General features: G+C 41.0%; 1 protein-coding gene across 1 annotated transcript in view; it reads right to left on the bottom strand.

The window, feature by feature from the left end:
• The window catches only part of KIF26B (kinesin family member 26B), a 303764-nt gene that overhangs the window by 98468 nt on the left and 180980 nt on the right, over positions 1-24316 (bottom strand). The window contains exon 5 of the mRNA XM_054822246.1: positions 12048-12231. Coding sequence (XP_054678221.1) covers positions 12048-12231 — 184 coding nt within the window. The remainder of the gene's footprint in view (positions 1-12047; positions 12232-24316) is intronic.

The raw sequence follows: 24316 nt of genomic DNA, 5'->3' as shown, positions 1-24316 counted from the left end.
GAGGCTAATAATCAGAATACTCTTCTTATTCAGCATTATTAGTCCCTACTGAGTTAGATGGATCAGCAAAAGAGACTTCATTTCTGTAGAGATAAAAAAGAACAGTCTGAATTCTTGAGGAAATATTGTGCCTATTAGTGTCTATGTAAAAGCCCTAGAAATAATGCTCACAGAGATAAGATGAAGAATAAGAAAATAATAAAGGCAAAACAGCAAAGGCAAATTTCCCCCTATGTGCTGCTCTGCAATTAACTGTTTGAAGCAATTCCCGATCCCCTTAATCTCGAGAACTCTGCTTATCTGCCCATCCAGTTATTTTTAATTTGTACTTCTATTATTACTGCTGCATTATTAATACACCCTGATAAGATAGGAAATAGCTTGGTGGTGTTCTGTTTCAGCAATGCCTCGCATGGCATAATAGTCTTTATGATGAATAACTCCCTCCCATCTGAGGAGATTCATGATTCCCGCTGCTCACGGAGTACGAGGCCCTGGGGGAATCCCGTTTCCTCCTCTGTGTTGCTATTCCGTTTCCCAAAAGCAGCCCTGGGCCTCCTTGTGTTTATCACATCTGCACATGCCGTTATCAATCAGGGGTGCATGCCTTCTCCCTTCTGTGTGGCCAGGCGATACGCATCCCCGGTGCCTCCGTCAGATCTCGTGCCAGCACATACCTTAGCACTACTCCTCATAGCTGACAAAAATGCAATGTTTAAGGTATTTTCTTGGGGGTGGGTGGGGAAGGGAGGGTAGCTTTTCTAGCCACACTGCTTCCAGAATCTGGGCTCAGGTGCTGCGGCCAACCTAGCCAAGAACAGATTTGTATTGCAAATCAAGATTCATATTTGAATAAACTTCCACCAATACCAAATTGTGGCAAGGAGGGGGCAAGGCATTAAAGCAAAGATAATTATGCTCACGCTCTACAGTTCGAAACGCGTGTGTACACTATACAGTTTGAAACACATATCTCATGTTTTCTGTGGGAAAAGGGGGCAGGGAAGAAAGGATCGCCAGTTTTTAAGCTTTCCCACATCCATGTTTCTGTAATGGAGTATGTGCTGCTGTAAAGGTTATTGTACAGCTTTCCTCCTGGCATTTTAATACACACCATATTTTGACACCACATCTTTTTCTAACTAAGTGTCCCCCCTTTAGTACAAACACTGTAAATTGAGCAGATCCATGGAAAAATCCAGCAGCAATTAATACGGATGAGACCAACCAGGATCTACAGAAATGCAATACAGCCTCACAGACACCTATAGAATTTAATGTAAAATGCTGCTCTTTGTATGAGCATTTTCAATCACCTCATAAGAGAAAAAAAAGCATGCAATGTATAGGAGGACTGAGCTAAGCAAGAAGGATATTATTCTTGACTAAAATCCATGAGAAGTTATTGGGAATGTCTTAAAGGAATGTTAAGTTCTCCCTCTTAAAAAAAAAATATAATCTGCTAGTTTATAAATAAAAGCAAGCCTATAGCTAGTTAGCCTCTCAATTTTTTCAGATAACTTGCTCAGAAACTCCATATACAGCTTTTTAATATATGTTCCTACTGTACTGGTGGGGAAAGGAAGATTAATATATTCATACACATTTATATATACACCTTTATATGTTGTACAAATGTACACACTGTATGTATACTGTGTATAACACATATACCTACCCATCCACCCATCGCAGGTGCACCCACTCCGTTTCTCACTTCTGAGTGCTATACAAGAAGTTTTGAGGGTCACAACCTTAAAAATATATTAACCTACCTCCTGATTTTGTAAGATTAATCAGGTCAACAATCTCAAACTTTTTTTTTACTTATACTGTATAGCAAGATTCTTTCATAAAGAAAAATGGGAACATTGAAGTATTGTTTTTCATACCTGGCATTTCATATCTCACTATCCAATGAAAGGTCATTTAACTGCTTATCACTTCAGCAACAACTTTAGTCTATAAACTAAACTTTAGACTATAGACTAACTTTAGCAATAGACTTTAGTCTATTTACATTTGGAAAATGAAATGGCATTTGGGTATCAGGAATCCAGACCCACTAATGAAATGTTTCCAACCCCAAAGCCACACTGCCTACCTTTCTGGGAAGGAGTCCTCACTGGAAGCGATTCACAGGACATGTTACAGAGCAGTAAGAATCTGGGCCTCTGAGGGCCACAGGCTCTAATCTAATGGGTGTGCACATTGGGACCAGCTTTACAGATCCATCTTGGCAGAAGTACAGCTGAACATCTCCAGTCCTTAAGTCAATAAAGATCAGTTCAACTTTCCCTTGGTTTGCATAAGGCCAAATATGCAAAAGCCTGCTTGGTCCTTTTCCTTGAAGGGCTGGCTGCTTTATGCAGCCTGCTTGATTGCATGCAGGTCTGCTCGACCAGACCCAGGCGCCGCATAGCGAGCCTCTGATGTTTCTTAGACTGGAAAATGGAGAATGCAGACTTCCATCTGGAGAAGAGATGCAAGTATCTAGAACTTTCTGCAAGCATCTTGTTCCTATATCTCCCAGTAGCTGGTTTTATATTAAAAGTAAAGGTTCAGAGCAGAACATGAGAAGAGACTGTGTGCCTGCTCAGGGAGACATTCATTTCACCTTACTTGAGCCAGCCAAAACACAGATATCTTATTCTAAGGCAGCTGTCTAGGTTGCCTCTGTAACCAATTGGAAAAAAAAGGAACATCCAGTAGGCAAGTCAGCCCATCCTAATATATGCAGCACTTCTCTCCGTTCCTCCATGTCAGGAATTCATATGACCAGCCTGGATCAGAAGGGCAGTGATCAGTTCACTTAAGCTAGCAACATGAATCACAGTGTAAGGAAGTGCGGTAATGGTGGCACTAGAGAGTGAAGAAAAAGATAGGGAGATAATGACTTGAAGCATGAAGAGACAAGCTTCTCATAAAAGAAGCACAAAAAAAAATGGATGTCTCCAGAGAGATATTCCTAAAAACTGGTTTGATTTTTTTTTTTTTAAATACAGGAAGGAAAAAGAAAAAACAGGGGAGATGGTGAATGAGAGGAGATACATCTAATGGTATTCTCAGTATTAAAATGCAGTTCACGCTAGGCTCTTCGTCAGCTGAGCTGGTTATCTATTTAAGTCAATGTTGTACCAGAGAAGTGAGGTAAAGCCCAGACCTTTAGGATAATGGAAAACAGAATAACCTTGCAGCTGAATCAAGAGGCTCAGCCACATCATTAGCCCATGATGTTACAGCAGTGCTATAGTGGAGCTTCCTGCAGTGTCACCATCCTGCCTGCACCACTGAGCACTGCGCTCAGACACATGCTGAGAGAAGGCAAACACAAAAGGAAAAGGCTGGGAGAAGAGCTTTAGGAAGTTTCAAAGGAAAAAAATGTAATAGGGCCCACAGCTGAGTGCTTAAAGTACAGTGCCTGCAGTGTGCATAAGATCTCGGAAAACTTAACATGATCCTAGGTTTAACAAACTATTCAGCATTTAAATTCCTTCCTCAGCATTGTCTGAGAAACACCCTTGCAATTATCAGTTTCTTTCATCTTGACTTTCCTGATTTATATTAACCTCTTCCTCATGGATTTAAAAAGTAATTTAATGCGGTGAGAGATGTAGGGGGAGAGGGCAGGGAAGAAGGGCACATTTCAAAAAGTACTACGGAAAGTCATAGAAATGAAGTGGAAGTGATTATCTAGAACTATCATAATGCCCCATAATATCAACCAGCAGTACAACTTAAATTGAAAAGCAAAGGAAATGAAAATACAATAACTCAGAAAAACTTTGAGGAAATCAAAGTGTTAAAAACAATGAGGCTTTGTATTCCAGAAAAATCATAGAATCATAGAATGGTTTGGGTTGGAAGGGACCTTAAAGATCATCTAGTTCCAACCCCGCTGCTGCGGGCAGGGACACCCTCCACTAGACCATGTTGCCCAAAGCCTCATCCAACCTGGTCTTAAACACTGCCAGGGATGGGGCATCCACAACCTCTCTGGGCAACCTGTTCCAGTGCCTCACCACCCTCACAGTGAAGAATTTCTTTCTAACATCTAATCTAAATCGACCCTCCTTCAGCTTAAACCCATTCCCCCTTGTCCTGTCACTACACTCCCTGATAAACAGTCCCTTTCCATCTTTCCTATAGGCCCCCTTTAGATACTGGTAAGCCGCAATTAGATCCAGTAATTTTAATTCAAATTGCATAACCTCCAATGTTTAAAAGATTTTTAAAATGTGTCCACTGTCCTGTCATACTATTTCAACAACATGAGTATGTTTAAAGCATACTTAGTAGGTAGGTGACCAATATTAAAGATTTCTGTAGCTTCATTAGGTTTACAACATTGAAACAGCCAAATTAAGTGACCCATCTGATTGTGTATAAGGCTCCTAGCCAAGTAGATGTCTACAAATTATGGTCATTCGTGCCACTAAGTGACTTCAATCAAGAAAACAGTCAACTAACATAAAAGTCTTAGATTACTGGGCATAAAATCATACAACAATGACAGTGTAGAGGATGTTGTATAACTAAAGTCACTTAGGAATGTACAAAACCTAGTAGCACCAGCCTGAAGTGATTTGAGCAAGCTAATTTTCTTTTGATCCTCAATGTTTCCAGGAAAATTCATCAAAACTGACCAAGGTAAACAATACAAAACTAGGCTTTACAACTCTTTCCCTGGGTGAAATGGACTATAAAAGAATCACAGAAAGGATTGATTCTTCTAACACAGAAACAAGAAATGTCATAAAGAGAGGTTCAGCCTTGTTCATATTTTGTCTGTCCAGTTCAATTCCACCTGGAAACCTCCTCCATTCACCTCTTGTGTTCACAACCTCATTCATCAGTACAATTTCTCAATACACATAGGAAGATGTCACTAAGGGGATGAACACCATTTTTGGTATTCTTTGAGGTAAAAAAGTAATTTACTGAGCAACATCTCTTATCTGTATTTGCTATCACTGATAGTTGGTGTTCTGATTAGGGGCTAGTCTGCCTCTATGACATATGGAAAGAGAGGACTTTTTTTCCAAAGCCAAGAATTTCATTTAAGGACTATAAGTTACTCTCTAGAAAAACCTTGCTTTCTGTGTTGCTGTTTTCATACACACCCCAGTGAAAAGGGAGACACCTACTAGTTTGAAAGATGGCTTTATTTTACGGAAAATCAACAGAGGCAAAGGAATTAACAGAAGAGAAAGATACCTTAGTATCACGCTTGACCACATGGTGCCCAGCTTGGTGGAGCACTCCTAACGCCATACAGCAGAACTGCTCCATTTTGTGGAGTCAGATGTAAGGACAGCAACGGTATTCTGCCTTCAATTTTCCCATTTCAGATGTAAATGGTGTCCACCTCCAATTACCTGCCTGCATCTGCGATGCTCCAGGAAACCATTACGCTAGCATCCCAGTTGCCATGAGCTCCTCTCTCTGGGATCTGCTCCTTGCCAACTGACCTTAGGAATCCCATTACCAGGAATGACAGACCTAATCTTCCCCTCCTAAACGGGCTGGCTAGATTATATGGCAGAAATGCAGTCCTGGTCCTCCATGCAGGAATTCTCTCTTACATGGTGTAAAGTTTAGGCAACGGGCCAGTTTTTCCCTTTAGCAGGCGCTGTTGATATGTGCTCCTAGGTCCCATGAAGTAGCAGCTTCTGCTCTTCACAAAGAGAAGGAACAGCAATTATGGCCATTCTCTAAATTGTGGAAACATGACTGCACAGAAATTTCTTAAAAATATGTCTTTCTTTAAACCTCACAGCCAACCAAATCCCATCCGATAGACTCCTGGCATGCCTGGGTTGGTACTTCCACATCCAGGATAAGCTTTACTTTAGAGAAAGACAACTAAGTGTGCATAGAAAAAATGATTGAGAGAGGTAAGAGATTATTGTTTATAGCAATTCATCCAACTTGTATTAATTTCACCATTTTCTTAAAGCAGCTTGAGGTGTTAAAACTCCTCCCAGAAAAGCATGCCTAGCAGACATCTAGCCAAAGAGCATGAAAGCCTCCGCCAGGTCCAAACAGTACAGTTGGTGAGGAAGATCCCAGTTCTGAGCAGCTCTGTCTGGAGGGCAAAAGGCCACCTGGATTTCATTCCAAGTGGAACTAACTATTTAATTTGTACAACAATCATGATGACAACAAAGATGAACACATATGTCTCCTTTAAATGCCTCAAGGGATCATCCTCTTTTTTTTCCCATTTCAGTAACCATGGTAACTTTGGGCAAAACCAGCTTTCACCTCAGAAATTGTTTTCTGTGATAAAGGGTTTAAAATCTCATTTGTCATCTAACCGTTAACTTTTTCTCCCTATATACCGGAGTGATAATGGCAAGAGAACCTCTGCTTTACAAAGGAAAGAGAATGTCTTCTGATTCCCTCTGAAAAACCTTCAAGATGAATGGCAGTGATGTGAAATACAGAACACATTTTGCAAGTTGTGCTTAGTTTTTTGCTGATCTTAACGCAGGTTTTCATAAACACATGCTTAATGTATATCATAATGTTGCCAAAAAAATGCTCACATCCACCAATCAGCTAGTCAAAATGCAAACTCTGATAGTAAGTCTTTTGGACTTAATTAAGATGTGAAGCAATTTTTTCCTTTCAAAACAACTTCGCAAATCACGTAAGTCTAAGAACGTCTCTTTACTGTGCTGATACAAAGAGCTGACATAGCTATTGAAAACGTCTTTTGACAAAGACTATTCAAGTCATGATTCATACAGGTTATAGCCAATAGAATACTTACTCATTATTAACACATGTATTGCGCTGTTATAGCTTGGATTAAAGCATGTCAACATCAGTGCAATAATTGTTGCCCTACTTAGTGAAAAGTCCAATAAACTATTTTAAGGCAGTGGATAGCTGAAATACTAGGAGTTTGCAAACCCAAAGCATTAGTGTACACTTCTGTCGTCATGTCCTGCCCCCCGCCACCCTCCCAAAAGACAGTCCTGGATCTACTCAGAAACCTGAACTGCGCTTGGACAGTAGGGATTTCTTCACTGTTACTTTTGGCAGGGGTACATATAAACAAGAAACAGCACGAGTGGAGAAGCAGGGACAGAAAGAACAACAGGGAGAAGGAAAACTTGAACAAACATTGGTACTGTACAACGAAGAAATGCCCTTAAACTGAGAAGGGAACGAGACATTGAATTCGTAGCTGAAAAGACCTGGTGGAATAAGAAAAATTGCCTTTAGTTGCTTCTGTCTGTCGGCATTCAAGATTTTGTATTTCCTTGTAAAGGAACTGAATTGCACCAACAATACCTGATCCATTCCCTTCATAATCTCTTTCCCTATCTGGAAAAAATCTGCAAAGCACTGCATCTTGATTAGCCACTTGGATCAAAAGGATAGTAGCATGTTACATGATTGGGATGTTACAAACTGGGATGGTATGACATAAGAACATCTTTTGATTTTTAACAATGATACTACCACAGCCTTTTTTAGGCCAAAGACATGACTGCCCATTAATCTTCAGTGGTATTCTGCCTTTGTGGACCTCTTGCCTCCAAAAAGGCAAGGAGTATCACACTTCTCCCAACACAAAAGTGTTCTCCTTCACCAAGCAAGACACTCGCCACCTAGCTTTTACGGTGGGAACTGTCAGTGGGCTCGGGGAAGTGGGTATCAGGTCCCAGTGACATTCACAAGAAGTCAAAGGAATGGCACAGCTGAGTGCCTCTGAAAATCCTCTGCTGTTTTGGTGGAGGAACTTTCAGGTCAAACAAAATCTTTCTGATGCTTCCAGATAGAGTTTCATGCAAATCAATGTGTGGAAAAGGTAAGCTGCAGACTAATGTAAAGTGAATAGTAGATTTTAGGCTTATTTCAATATAAATATTGTGCTTTAATGGAAGATTAAATTCTTACAGCCAGGCACTGAAGAATTATTTTTAACTGAACCTTCTTTAGTATGTGATACAGATCCTTAGGAGAAAGGTGTATGACTTGGTCTTGGGGTTCAGCCCCAGCTGGCAGCTGAGCACCATGCAGCCACTTGCTCACACACACACCCCAGTGGGATGGGGAGGAGATTCGGAAGAAAAAGGTAATATTCCTGGGTTGGGATAAGAACAGTTTAACAGGACAGCAAAGGGAGAGGGAAATAACAACAGTGCTAATAAAAGAATATACACAGGGCGTGATACACAATGGTATTTGCTCACCTCCCAGAACCTGATGCCCAGACCGACCCCAAGCAGCGATCCCTCCTCCCCGGCCTGCTCCCACTTATGTCCTTGCTGAACATGACGCCATATTGTATGGAATACCCCTTTGGCTAGTTTGGGTCACAGCTATCCTGGCTGCGTCCCCTCCCAGCTTCTTGTGATAATTAACTCTGTTCCATCTGAAAACGAGGATGCTCAGGAGTGTCTATCACACTGCCAATCTCCTACCAGCACTTTGCGGGCACTGCTGGCATTTGGCCATGGCTCGGCTCCCATTCACAGCCCTTCCCAGCCAAGCTCCGTGCTCAGGCCCTGCCAGGAGACCAGCTCCCGCATCTCTTACTCGCTCACTAGACTCAAAAACCCCTCTCTGCGCTGCTTCCTACCCTGCCCTGCACACTTGAAAAGGGCTCCTCAGAAGCATCTGCAGTATAACCTATTACTCCCCCTTCAAAGATTTTAATAATCTCCTCTTCTACAACACCTACCAAAGCTTGACAAGGGGTATCTAATATTAGACTGCTGACGGGTTGAGGACACCGCTATCAGGATGACTGATAATACTTCATTGTTTCTTCTTGCTTCCCATCTCTCTGTCTGTCTGGTCTTCCTCCCTACACTGAGATCGTAAGTGCTCTGGGACAGAAACAAGATTTTTTTAATCTGAATTTATACATTATTTAGCAAAACGGGGCTGGGGTCTGTAAGCAGGAGTCCTGATGCTACAGAAAAATAAAAAGTAAACACAATATCACGAATTACTGTCCATTTTCCTAATAGGTTGAAACAACTTCCCAAAGAAGGTTCAATGATGATTTCTTTCTCCCTGGTAGAAAACTTTTGCATAAGGATCATTTTAATGCACAAACATTGCTAGTTTGTTTTCAAATTACAAGTACCAACAAACAACAATTCACATAAAATATAGATATATAAAGAAAACTAATCTCTGTCCAAACATAAAAGTACCTCTCAGTGACAGTGTTTTATAAGACTACACACCGAAAAATAATAAATGAAAGAAAGCAGAGACCACATCCATTTATCCTAAACGCTGTGCACCTGAAACCAACCTATTTATTAAGGCTGGCAGAAAATTTTTTGTACAAGCTGTTTTTCATGGGTAAGGTGGGATTTAGTAAAACAACACCTTTCACAGAAAGAACATTTCAGATTTTCATTAAAAGTCTTGGTTTTGTTTTGGTTTTGTTTGACAGAAAATGGAGGAGGGGGAAAAGGAGAAGGAAAGCGGATTGGGGAGCAAATCTAAGCAAACCTTACTAGAATGCCCTTACGTTAGTTAATCTGAGTGCGGTCATGGAATAATTCATTATTTCTGCACGGAAAGCCATTTTGGTCTGTTGCTTGGCGTGTTGTCACAAAGAACAAAATAGACTTATGGAGTATGTTCCAGAAAACGATGGGACTTGGGGAAACTGCACATACAGTCGTCCAGGACAGTGACACACTCTCTCTGTGTAAACCCAGCGAAAGCAATCTACTGCTCTCAGAACATGATGATTCAAAGACAATAGAGAGAGAAAGAAAAGTGATGCTCAAGCTGTGGCAGTTTATGGAGCAGGACTGTCGCTCAGCCCAAAAGAAAACTCTCTGCTCTCAGGAAACAACTGTGGGGATACCACACTACCACCCAGAGTCAGCTCCCTCTGCTAGCAAAGGCAAACTCAAAGCACATGTGTATGTTATGACCCATACAAGCACCACTGTTAATATATTTGCAATGTGGTCACAAACTTTTTATTTTACATCGGGGGGGAGCTTTTTGGAAATGAGTGCAACAAAGAATCTGATCCTTTACTACTTTATTTCACTTAGACACTGCTGTATTTCTGCTAGGGTCAATGGTGCATCTAATGTCGAAGTAAAATGGTGATTATCTTGTCCCAACACTTCATTATTAATATCATCTTCCTCCTTCTGTGAAGCTGAATTCCAGAAACTGCAGGTTAGACATATTTTTGCTAATGCAAATGTGAAAAAAAAAAAAAAATCTCTATTTTGACTATATGAACTAACCTAATTTTGTTTACTACTTTGGAGAAGCATGCGTTCAAACATTTTTTAAAACCTCTTAGCTATTTCTCATATACTCTGATAACTATGGGATGGTAAGTCTAAACTGAAAATACCCTCCTTCATTAGCTGGACTGCAAAATATCAGTCTGTCTTACACAGCTGGAGAGCCTGGAGCCTGTTCTGGTACATGGTGTTGATGAAGAAGCAAATCATAGGTCTGTTTGAGTATATTGCAAAACTGTTTCCCAGGCCCTGTCCACTGGAAATAAATGATTAGAGGAGCAAGAAAGGTTCAGATCCAGCTTGCAGTGTTTTGACAAAGCTAGGTTTGTGTCTGTGTGTGTGTAAACCCTTTTCTTGGGAAGAGTGAAAACTGATAGTTGGGAAAAGTGCCCACACAGTTCAACAAGGGAAATTAGTCCCTTGTTTTCATGAACACATCCTTCATTATTCCTCAATGGAATTTTTATTTTTATTCAGAAATAACATGTCCCAAGCACAAAAAAGTAAGAATCCTGAGAGCATGATGTCCACTGTAAATATTTTCCATAGCAGCTTCTTACAATGAACAGGTTCAAGCTTACTCCTTCTCCCACTAAAGTCAGTTATCATCACTAACTTTTATAAGATCATGACAGATTTGTACTTTCTTCCCACCTACCAGGCCAGAGGAAAGGAAGGGAGCCCTATGTGGAGGGAGTCCTTTTTCTAACAGGCATTAAACCATCCATGAAAGTAATACTATTGTTCTTTGGGGGAAAAAAAAAAACAACAAACAAACAAACAAACAAAAAAACCAACCCAAAACACCACAACACCGGAACTGCACGATATCAGAAACTGAGTATCCAAAATCGGCAATGAAAATTCTGAAGCCCATCCTATGCTCAGCACTCCCAGATAATACATTACAATTTCTCTTCTAAACACAAAGATTTTCACTAAATTCATTGTCACTGCTTAGTATTCAATGAATATGGAAAAGCCAAGCACACAGATGCTTGCATAAGAAACTACCTTGATTAAAGCAAACTGCTGTCCTCAGCAACTGCACGCATGTATTCCCAGATGTAATATGCCAGGCTCTCCATTTGTGACAGAGGAAAAAAGAAGAGGCACTCAGACAAACAAAAAAGCAACAGCAAACTATATAGCCATCTTCTCCATCACCTCAACCATCTTCCACTGTAAGTATGCACCTAAACAGCGTTTTAAGAGGGTAAGATTATGGAGAATGGGAGGAAATAACATGACAGAAAGAAAAAGGAGGAATTCATCACGATCAGCATAGGCTTTTTTCAGATACATGGCCCAGCCCTGTCATGACTCTACGGGAAGAAAGCCAGGAAACATGAGCCAGAAGCAAATTACTGTGTGTCCAGCCAAGACACCAGTGGGGACAGCAAGGGGATCACGAAACCAGAATATGCCACAGCAAGCAACTGCTACACAGTTTAAACACAGCCAGAGACGAGCTGCTCCAGAAACCCTAGCAGAATGGACGTCATCACCACCTAGTAGCACTGTGGTCCCAATACAGGTGCGTTCAGCGTAACTGGGCCGTGAAATGTACTACTGCTGCACGCTTAGGTCTGGATACATTCAAGTTAACTTCATTAGCAGTTCACTTGCATTAAGTAACTTACGTTGTTAGGCCTTTGTACATGTGTTCAGGGACCAACTGCAGTAAAGCCAACCAAGAAAGGACACGGTCTTCCAATTTCCTTAATGTTTTGCACAAGGATAAAATCTTCTTCCAAAGAAAACAAGCGTTTTAGTGATACTCGCGAGACATACCTTGCCCAAACCGGGGGTGTCTTTCACTTTGCTGACTGCCCTCAACAAACATGGTGGTGCAGGGGGTGGCGAAGTCTGAAGAATACTGCTGAAACTGGTAGAGAAGAGAGGAGATTCAGGAACAGATGATGCAGAAGGCCTGTGCTTCTTCTTTTTGGAAGACAGGTTCAATTTCTGTGCGGCTCTGTGAGAAAAATGACAAGAATAAGCTATAACAACACCAAAGTCATCAGACAAGCAGCGAAGAATAAATAAAGGTATTTATCAGGTTACTATTTATGTAGGATCTCAGTTTTGACCTCATTGATCCCAACAGTTTTATAATCCTGGTTCTTCTCTCATTATTACTAGTTTAACGCCACTGACTTCACAAAGTTGCTCCAAATTTACATTGTCTGCATTAAGTAAGGTCACAATCAGGCCTCCGTCACTCTCTCATCCGTTGAAACAATTCAGCCTGCAAGAAAGTTCCAAAACCTCCAATTAAATCAATGAGCTATAAGGCAATTTGTGTTCTAAAATGACGTTCACTCACCAAATTATTCAGACAGAATTGTTTGTCATTCATAAGCCTCTGATTAGAAAATGAATACTTGTGCAATGTTTGGATGTAAGCAGCCACTGTTACATTAATTAGTATTAAATGCTCAGGTGAATTTGCTGAGGTGTAAGAAGCCTTTCACAAGCTGTTTTAAATTTTTATCACCTCTGAAAACATAAGCCAGTCTAAAAACTGAACAGTGACCAATTAAAATATTGCTGTTTGCAATGAGATGGAGACAATCATACCAGCTACAGCTGCATTAACCACTAAGCAGGGAAAACAATGAAGACTGTTTTTAATACTACAGTATTCTTAGATAAGAATGCTGAAGTTTGTATAGACTTTGATTAAAAAGCTAAGCTTTTCTGGAACAGAAACAGTCAAGTACTTTTGTTTTGCAAAATGTTTTATTTTGAGAGACAATTCAACATCCAGCCTTTGTTGCAGCTCTTTTGTTCCAACACTTGTGCGTTCTGCACTGCCCAGGGATAATGTTAATATTAATCATGTTGTCCCACAGTTTCCCTTTTGTAAAACGAGCACTTTGAATGGAGCAGGTCAACTGGAGCACCATCTCAATGGAGAGATGGATATAACAATTCATGAGGCTACTTTCATGTTGTTTGCTTTGGCAGACAAATTGTGATTTAAGATGGGTATAAAAGTAGCCTGTGCTGATAGTAGCTCTTCTTACTTTGCTGAAGCGTGACAGTCAAGACCAATAATTCCAAATCCTCCTAAGTTTTAAGAAGCTTTAGCTCCCTTACACTGGTGTCAATATGTATTACCCAGCACTGAACTTACAAAAGTAATTACATTATTTTATGCCAAGGAATCAAGGAAAAAAGACTGAATACATATCTACTCATTTCAGTATGCAGGTACCTTGTATTTGTATCAGATTTCTCAGGCACATAAACAAATTACTGCCGGGCATGAAGTTGCCATATGGCAGCTGGTCGTGTGTGCACTGCCAGTATGTATTCTTTTAGCCTATGGCAAGCGCAAAGCAGTTCCAGACAGATTAGTTTTTAATAAAAGAAAAACACTAGGAGATTTTAATTGACCTGACAAAGAATTACAACTCAGAAGTTTCGGTACCACCTCCTTGTTCTTGTCCTTCCCCTTCCCTCTGGCCTACTGACTGCAGTTCGTAACCTGGCCCTCTCTTTTAAGAGTCTGCTTTCTTTTTCATAGAAAATGTAATCAAAATGTGTTGGTCAAAACCAAAGCAAAACCCACCATTTTTTCCTTTTCCTGGCAACATTTCAATGGTTTGAAAGGATTCAGTGATTTTCGTTTCCACACTGTTCATAACTAATACTTTTATAAAGTTGTCCATGCTGAATCAAGATTTTCTGTATATCTTAGCTTCACTCTAAAATTATTTTAAGCAAAATCTTGTACTATATGCAACAGTTGAAAATACAAATGTTAGTGAAACATACTGAAAAATTTACTCCTGTGGTGAAGCTCAGTAGTCCAGTCTTAACTATAGGCAGTGGCTCCACCCACTCTGGTCATACATCTGGTCTCATAAACTCACCTTGGGTGAAAATACATTTCCTAAAATCCATTTTCTAAGTTGACTGACAGAGTCATTATCCCTCTTGCCACGAAATGCTTCCCCAGCATTTGCTGTTCGTTTTACAAAGCTGACAGTGTAATATAAACCACTTCTTGACCCAACCAAGCCCATAGCTGGCATTTTCTTAAAGAAAAAACATTGTTGGAGGTACCTGGCCTTTTCAAAGCCTTGGAACTATATTCTAGTTTGACAGTTACAACCTTTGAGATTCCATTCAAATGGAAGAACTCACATTTTCCTTTATACTTTTGGCCTGCAACTGGCAAAATGTATGAAAAAGCAATGAACTATATCTCACAACTTCATGGGGTTTTCTGTTTTTCCCCAAGGAGAGAAAATCAATGCATGGCAGGCTAGAAAATCATTTACAAGCCCCATCAGACTTGAATGAATTTTGAAGGGGATCAAAAAGGCAACAAGCCTCAGGTAATTCCCAGAGCATTTAAGTGGGAAGAGAAGGGTATTTTAACCAGATGTAGACTGCAATATGACACAAACATATACAGTGTGGCTTTCTTGTGAGCACATTTGTGTGAGTAAAATCATTCAGCTTGGGTGGCTACCATTGCTCTGAACACAGTTGGTCATGCCAGCTGAAGCTGATTTGGCTCTGTGATCCAGCATAGGAGGTTAGAAACTCTCACATTTTACTTTTCAAGGTAAGTCAGCAGCCTGGCACTGCAGGCTCTGCGGACTGCCAGACTTCTCATGCAAAGCACCAGGCTGGACCTTGGGAGACCTGATGCCGCTGCAGCTCATGGCCTGCCCAGCCCAGCCAGCAGCTGGTTGGAGTCTGCTCTTTGTACAGGAGCCAGCTAATTTGTTTTCATTTATTATCTAGTATAACAGGACTCTGATTTCCACTTGAGACTATGCATACTACTGCAGTAATGGTAATGGCGATGATGGCAGCATGGCTTTGTGTTGACAATAAGCTGATCATGCTCCAAGCTCCATTGCATCCCACTTGAACCAAGTGATATCAGCTATGAACTATGCAGGGGTGCGCCGTGGGCTCCAGTGCAAAGCAAACCACTTCCCCGCTGTGTGCGGTATGGCTGTGGTAGGGATTGTGTCCTCAGAGACACGCAAGAAACTTGATCTAAATTCAATTTTTGAAGTGCATATTCTACTCTGTATTAGAGCACTGTGTGGACACACTCATTCACAACAGAAGTGTCTTTAATGTCATTTCACTGAATTATCTTCCAAAGTAATGCAGATTTAATCCAGTTTAGCTAATATACTTTGGATTCACACCTTCAGTTAATATGGATTATTTTTCCTCAGAGTGTCTACATAAACAGGCAGCTTTAGACTTTTTGAAAGCTTACAAGATTTGTGGCAGAGGAAATAACCACAAGATCAAGATCTGAGATTGCAGGAGGGGTGTTAGAAAGCTGATTAAAGTTCAATCCAGATAAAACTGATGGATTGCTGGCAGGAAAGGGGAACTGCTTTGAATGTCCACCTGACAAAGTCCATAGCAAAGACTGAGGTCATTTCTTGAAAGGACATTCTCTGCTTTTTGTTTTTTAAAATATAAATTTAATAAGGTATACTTTGGGGCAGTCAGAATGCTTTTCACCTCCTGCCTATGCAGAAATGGTGATATTTTTTTTCCCTTTAAAACTCTACGGGCAGGCTGGGATTTTCAAACACTTTCACTGTGGAGCTAACTCGCCTACACTGGAAGCCAATTCATGACTGATACGAACTTTCTGAAAGCTGAAGATCCTCTGTGGGATTCATTGAAAAAATGGAAGTAAACCAGTGTAGAGGTAATTCTGAGCTGTGAGGAGGCAAAGCATGCTCTTTGGAAACTTGTCTAGAGAGATGAGTGAACATAAATGGATTAAATAATCCATTTTGAACACAGAACAAAGGCACTGCTAGGGGTGATGTAAAGATTTCTGCTAAGAAAGTTATTCAGACTGCTTACAGGCAATACGAGAATTAAGTTGGTGAAACTCTTTAGACAAAATGAAAGGCATCATGGAAAGCTCTACAAATACCTCACTTAGAGAAGTCACCGGGTAATGGTTACAGTACAACATACATAAGGAAACACTGTGGAAGGAACAGTTTGAAAATTCATGGTTTCTAAATTAATTTTGGCTGCTCACAAAAAGCAACTTCAAAAACTAAGGACAAATCCATACATCCACTTGCTACTAAGCAATAGTCAGGGGAGAAAAAAATAATACAAACACCAACAAACCAAAACAAAATGGTGTGATACAGCACTTATGGAAAAGAACAATAAATAAAGCCTCCCTAATACATAATACTCCCATGCAATACATAATGTTTGCATGTCTCCAGCTTGAACAGAGTGGACTGGGACTTCATTTGGCATAAATTCACATAAGATCATGAACTTCAGTGAGCCTGGCTATGCCAACTCATGGCATACTTCCTTTCTCTCACTTAAGTAAGAAAATAGACACTGCTAATAAAATTCAAGGGACACCTATGTAGCTTGATAAAAGAAATCATTTTTTCACCAACTTACCATCCAAGGCAAAATTAAAACTTTAGGACTCACTGTCAAAGCAGAGGTCAGTAAGGCCAGCAGGTTCATTAGATTCAGAAGAAGATTAGACATTTAAATGAAAAATTAAAATATTATTCACACTCATGTCAGCAATCACCATTGATAAGTAACACTGACTCTCACACTTCAGTACCTGACACACCCCTTCACCACTGACATCTGAAGAAATTTCCTTAGGTGAATATCTCTGCATAATTATTCATTACTGGAGTTTCATATTACACTATGATGCATCTAGTATTTATCACCCTTGGAAACAGAATTCCAGATCATAGGAGCTGTAAGCTGGCATATCAATTTCTGTATCAAAATAAAAATTGAAAATATGCTCACTTTTGTATCATATTTTCCACAGAGAAAATGGCTCTCAAACTATGGAGGCTAAACAGTCATGTACTAGCTAACTTTCACGTAAATATTTTCAATTTTCAATACAACTAAAAATCTATTTTTCTTCTTTATTTGGAAGCATAAATTTCATTTTGTAAGCGTGCTGGTTTTGGCTGGGATAGAGTTAATTTTCTTCATAGTAGCTAGCATGAGGCTGTGTTGTGGATTTGTGCTGAAAACAGTGCTGATAACACAGGGATGTTTTTGTTACTGCTGAGGGGTGCTTACACAGAGCCAAGGCCTTTGCTGCTTCTCACCTCACCCCACCAGCGAGTGGCTGGGGGTGCACAAGGAGTTGGGAGGGGACACAGCCGGGACAGCTGACCAAAGGGATAACCCAATACCATATGACGTCATGCTCAGCATATAAAGCTGGGGGAAGAAGAAGGAAGAGGGGGACGTTCAGAATGATGGCGTTTCATAGAATTGTCATAGAATCATAGAATGGTTTGGGTTGGAAGGGACCTTAAAGATCATCTAGTTCCAACCCCCCTGCTGCGGGCAGGGGCACAGGGTTTGTCTTCCCAAGTCACCGTTAGGTGTGATGGAGCCCTGCTTTCCTGGGGATGGCTGAACCCCTGCCTGCCCATGGGAAGTGGGGAATGAATTCCTTGTCTTGTTTTGCTTGTGCGCAGCTTTTGCTTTACCTATTAAACTGTCTTTATCTCAACCCACGAGTTTTCTCACTTTTACCCTTCTGATTCTCTCCCTCATCCCACTGGCATGCTTATCTGCCAGCTGGGGCTAAACCACAACAAAAAGACAAATACTGTCTGCTAAGGGATGGCTTACCAGAGGATGTGCTGGTTTGACAAGCCCAATGGAGGTTAATGGTCTTCCCTAGTAATTAAAGCACTATCTTTACTTATCCAAAACCGCCTTGCCTGCTGTATCTTACTGCTGGGTTGGAAAACAGACAGAAGTTTAGCTTGATAATCAGTCCCCTGAATAAACTCCCTAGGCATATTTGTGCAGATATATCACTAGTTATAAAATACAGCTACATTTTGTGACCAAGTGTTGGTTATTACTCAATGTGAAACACTCATATCCTGTGGTCTCAGGTTGGGCACCTAAGAGACACCATTGCCCACCCTCAACACAAAATTCCTACTGATGATGTTTTTTTTTAAACCCCAGCCATCATCCTTCCTGTAGAAAAAGTAGAAATTCTTGACTGTCACCTACTAAGTAAAATGTAGTCTGCATAGTATTTTAGTTAACTGATGGAATGTCAAACATAAATATACTGGAAGACTGCCATTAGTTTTCATTATTTCCAACTCAAAAGTTTGCAAATATGGGTTTGCGGTGCATTTTCTGTTTTGGGTAAATATGTTTATATACAATGAGTCATCATATCATACAGGTCCTCATGTAGCTGTAAGGTAAAACCCAATGGGATACAGCAAAATTACAATCATGCAGGCTTTTTTCCTTATGAGAAAAGCCAGTCTTGATTTTCAGTTACGGAGGATCACTCAACAATTCCTTCTTCTCCAGGATCTTTGGTTACTGAATTACATTAGTTATATGCTGCCTATACAAACTGGACACAGGGCACTAAATGGGATGTTCACATTTTCTAATTATAGGGATCTAACCTAGTTTCTCTGAATCATCACCAAAAGTGATTCTGTTTCTCCCAGTCACCTGTATAGGTGACACAGGCTCAACTAAGGTGACATTACAGCCAAGTTGACCTGAGTACTACCACCAAAAGGGGAGGCCCCATGCCTGCCACTGCCCTGTCTGCATACTTCCTTTCCCTCCCTTGCTTCTTTCCTCACATTTATTTTGGCTTGGCTGCTACTGTTTTAACCTCCTGAACTGGCTCATGCCAAAGGGCTCTCTGACTGATACTTATGTGACACGGCTAATATGCCTGAAATACTATGGCAAGCACTTCCTCCACCTTAAAATCTGAGGCACATGGTACTAAATGTGGTTTCATGCGAAATCTCATCTTTCTATTTGGAGGGCAATGATCTGGCCAGGAGCCATGGCTTCCTTTGTACCATGCCTTTCCTTGCATCTTTTAGAGCAAAGAGAACAAAAGTGCTTGGCAGAATGTTTAACCGACAAACTAACAGCTGCGCTCTGCTGCAAGGGGCCAGGTTGCCTCTCCATCATCTGCTGCAAACCAGGGGTACCACCTGAGAAGCACGCCTCATGGCAGAGCAAGAACAACCTCCAAGGCTTTTTCCTCATACCTCTACACAGAACAGTTTTTCTAATCCAGACTGAAAGCAAAAGACAGAGCGACAAGTCTTGCAGTTGGCTTGCCATGTCCCTTCCCAGCCCTCATTCCTTGCCTTCCAACAGGACTTATGAGTTACGAACGAGAATCAGGGCAACTTTACTCCACTTTAATTCTCTGTGTGGCCAAACCCAGGGCTGTGGTGTTGCAGACTAGTAAGACATGTAAAGAATGAAATAAGAATCCTCAGAGGAATATTTCCTGGATTTGTAGTTCCAGTAAGAGTCTTAGTATTTGTATTTAATTATTTTACAATGCCTTTAAAATCTGGAGATAATTTGAGCTTTCTGCTTATGCTGTAGAAGGTATAATAAACATCTCTCTAATGCCCAGTAAACACTTGCCCCTTATTGTTCTCTTTATTTTTAATGCATGCATTCAATTTCATAGCAACAATAAAGCTGTCCCAGGCTGCAATCTTTCACTTCTTGGGTGGTTAATTCAGATGTTTTGGCCACAGTGCCTTAGTGACTGTGGTCTCCCCTGGAACTGTATTGTAACTGTCCAGAAACTCATTATTTTTAACTTATTTAATTCCAGTAGAGTCAAAATAGGGCTTCGAACTTTATTCATGACTGGTCCTATAAAACCTGAGGCTTGTTGCACACAGGCAATCTTAGTGAAATTAAACAGCTCAGATCTGCTCTTATCTGAAGTTCAAATTTGTTTAAATCATTGACAACAGAGCTGCTCCTACGTTGCACCAAAATGAAGATGAATATGCTTGAAGACCAATAGCTTAATGAGAAGCTCGAAGTCCTACATAAGTACATGTTGCAAGACAGAGGGCTCATATTCTACACAGCTGTCCTTTGGGGGAAACTCCCGGTTTTAGAGAAGGATGTGACAAATATGAAACAAACCACTTCTCATGTCATTACTGTTTGATTCACAAGATTCTCTTCACCAGGTATCACTGTACTCTGGTAAAGATCTTTTTACCTAACGTAAAAGTTCCTGAAAAACCCTGATTCAGTGACAGATGTCCTTCTATCTTTAATTATTCAATCATTAAATTAGCTCTCATGCATGGAGGTAATGTTGGCCAAAAAAAGTAACAAATCAAATGAACTATCACATTTGGAATTTCTACAAGAAATCATACCCTTTTCCTTCAATAGTACCCATCAAGAAAACTACACCTTGACTCAATAGCTTGATACATTTAGCTATAGAAAGATAATTTCTGCTTTCTTTCCATTTCTTTTTCTCCTCATTCTCTTCTCTTAGTACTATTCCTAAATTTCAGGCATTACTGATCCAGGTCACCATATGCACTTGTGGTGGGCTGACCCTGGCTGGAGGCCAGGTGCCCACCACAGCCACTCTCTCACTCCATCTCCTTAACTAGACAGGGGAGAAAAGGTATAATGAAAACACTTGTGGGTCAAGATAAGGACAGGGAGAGATCACTCACCAATTATCATCACGAGCAAAACAGACTGAACTTAAAGAAAAAATTATCTAATTTATTACCAAGGAAAACAGAGTAGAGCAATGAGAAATAAAATCAAATCTTAAAACACCTCCCCCCACCCCTCCCATCTTCCCGGACTCAACTTCACTCCTGGTTTCAACCTCCTACCCCCCAACAGCACAGGGGGACAGGGAATGGGGGTTACGGTCAGTTCATCACACGGTGTTTCTGCTGCTGCTTCATCCTCAGGGGAGGACTCCTCTCATTCTCACTCTGCTCCAGCATGGAGTCCCTCCCACAGGAGACAGTCCTCCACCAACTTCCCACAGGCTGCAGTTCTTCATGAACTGCTCCAGCGTGGGTCTCTCCCACGGGGTGCAGACCTTCAGGAGCAAACTGCTCCAGCATGGGGTCCCCCACGGGGTCACAAGTCCTGCCAGCAAACCTGCCCTGGTGTGGGCTCCCCTCTCCACAGGTCCACTGGTCCTGCCAGGAGCTTGCTCCAGCGTGGGCTTCCCACGGGCCACAACCTCCTTCAGGTGCCTCCACCTGCTCCAGCATGGGGTCCTCCACGGGCTGCAGGTGGAATCTCTACACCCCCTCATCCTTCCTCCATGGGCTGCAGAGGGACAGCCTGCTTCACCATGGTCTTCACCACGGGCTGCAGGGGGATCTCTGCTCCGGCACCTGGAGCACCTCCTGCCCCTCCTTCTGCACTGACCTTGGTGTCTGCAGTTTCTTACATCTTCTCAATCCTCTCTCCAGCTACAAAAGCTCTCCCTAAGTTGTTTTTTCCCTTCTTAAATATGTTATCACAGAGGTGCTGATTGGCTTGGCCTTGGCCAGCAGCAGGTCCGTCTTGGAGCCGGCTGGCATTGGCTCTGTCAGACACAGGGGAAGGTTCTAGCAGCTTCTCACAGAAGCCACCCCTGTAGCCCCCCCGCTACCAAAACCCTGCCATGCAAACCCAGTACAGCACTATAAAAATGACCAGATTCACCTTTCCTGTGATGTTATTGACTGCAGACACACATAATCAACCTGCATTTTTAGAGAAAAGAGAAGGACGCAACTCTAAGAAAATGTTCAGCACTCAAACGCAGAAGACAAATCACTAGTCAATTTTTTTTAAAGATTGGGTAGAGGTTGTTTTTATTATTAATCGAGCTTATTTTTCTCTCTGAAAAATTCTTTTTATAAAAATGGTAGTCAGATACATGACAGTGCTCTCAGCATTATCGCGTTCTTGGAAAGCTCTGAGGATGAGTTGGATATGTGTCACTGCATGCTTAATGCATGAAGCAAGCTGAACCATTATGCTTGGACAAAATAAAATCAGATGTTTAGTACTAGTTTAATATGGGAAGAAAACCAGCTACATTTACTCTAACTCAAATGAATTCAAATGTAAGCACTTACCAATTACTGCCATGGTTACTTGGCGATGCATCTTCAAGTCCCATGGGAAAACTGCATAGGCAGGAGACTGACAACCACAGACCAGAGTAGCCTTAATTTCAATCGCACAGAGATGAGGGCAAAAAGCACTAGTATCATTCAAGGAAAGGTCAGAAACAAGCTCCGTGCAGCTCAAGCTTTGGGCGTTAAGAAGTATTACCTGTATATACTAAAGATTTAGATTGTAAGACACCGGCATTGCCATGAAGTAATAAGAACGGAGACATGCGCTGGTTTATATTTGTACTGTCATTGTGTAAAACAAGAAACACACACACAGATCTGTCAGTCTTCAAGTGTTAGCTGGAAACTATTAGGAGCATAGCTGTACAGTTACACTGTCTTCTCCTGAAAGTACCACCAGGGATGGCTGGCGAACAGATTTTCCCCTTGCCTGAGACAACCTAGCAAACTTCAAACCATGGGACAGGACTCCTGGTTAGCCAGCCCCGAGCTGACTCTCCTCATGAGCAAGAAGTAATGACTGTTATGACAACTCGAAAACATGACTAACAGAAGCTTTGTGATGAGAGGCCCACAAACCGCTGGCCATTTAATAACAGTCCTTAAAATCATGTAAAGCAATTTCTTTAACTGTGAGTTTTATGGAGATTATATGATTACAGTTATTCTATTACCTTGGATGCTAAAGACTGACCACACACTGTGTGGACAGCTATTTTGCTTCATCTCCATCCTATTCAGCAAAAACCTCTCATAACACCAGGAGGAAAAGCAGCCAGCACACGGATTCACAGCCCATTTTGTCATTGTTTAACTTTCTGGTTGGCAGAACAATTAAACAGATACATAAAAAGGCCGAAAGGCAGGTACGCTTTACAGGGCTTTTTGCCTCATCAATATTTTGGAGGCCAGCACGTTTAAAATAACACCAGCATACAAATGGTAAACTATTTTGACAATGCAGATGCACTGAAATTCAATGCACTTAAGCCCAGCTCTGACAAGCAATCTCCTACCATAGTTAAAAATATTTCCTGTAAGTCTTGCCTTGTACTTATTTAAGTCATCACCAGGAGATAGTGATAATTCTTTGAGATAAGTTGTTTTCAACTACTGGCGACTACCACCATTACAATGTGTAATATGTTAAGGTCCAAGACTCAGGTCCTCTTAACAGACTGCACATGTGCTAAAATCAGTCCAGCCCCAATGGTTTATAAGCAAAACAGACAAAAGAAAAATTTTCTGATTCCACCTTCACAGAGATATGATGAAGCACAAAGAAATTAATGAACAGTGGCAAATAGTAATTTAATCTAGATCTCCTCAGTAGATTCACACAAACAGCTACGGTGGTTTTGGAGGTACCTAACAGCATCCCCCCGGTACCTACGAGGAGGGTACCAAGATGACAGAGTCAGGCTCTTCAAACCAAGGTGTGGAAGGAGAACAAGAGGTAATGGGCATCTGTTGAAACAGGAGAGGTTTGGAGAGGGTATAAGGAAAAGTTTTTTCACTCTGAGGACAGCCAAGCAAAATTCTGCAGTTTCTGTCTTTGGGGAGGTTTAAGACCCAAATGGATGAAGTCCTAGGCAACCTGTCTGACAACAGAGCTGGGCCTGCTTTGAGCAGGGGGTTGGACTGGAAATATCCTGAGGTTCCTTCCAGCCTCTGTGATCCAATGGTGCTATGAAAGAAATGTTACTGCAATTCTGAGAGCAATTAAAATATTATGCTTTATTTTTTCTTTCAAAATATCTTTTCTCTGAAGAGTTTCAACAAAATCACTTAGCATCAATCTCAGCAATTTATTCACTCCAAAATGAAAGTTTTCATTTTTAGAACATTAATTTAAATACAATTGAAGCAAACATCAAACTACAATTTCAAATGGAAAAAGTTAATAACTACTTCTTTTTGAAGGGTGTAACCAAAACACATCAAAAAAATTCTTGATTCTTGTTTACTTTCTGGGAGGACATAAACTAAATCAGCAGAAGCTGATGAAGTAATTTAATTTGAATGAAATCCACATTTCTTGCTGGGGAAAAAATTTGACAAAAATTTCACCCAAGTCACCTGCCATATTTA

Source organism: Grus americana, chromosome 3 (assembly GCF_028858705.1).
Source record: "Grus americana isolate bGruAme1 chromosome 3, bGruAme1.mat, whole genome shotgun sequence".
NCBI lineage: Eukaryota > Metazoa > Chordata > Aves > Gruiformes > Gruidae > Grus > Grus americana.
Note: the sequence above shows the minus strand (reverse complement) of the source record. Positions and strands in the feature narration are given on the sequence as shown.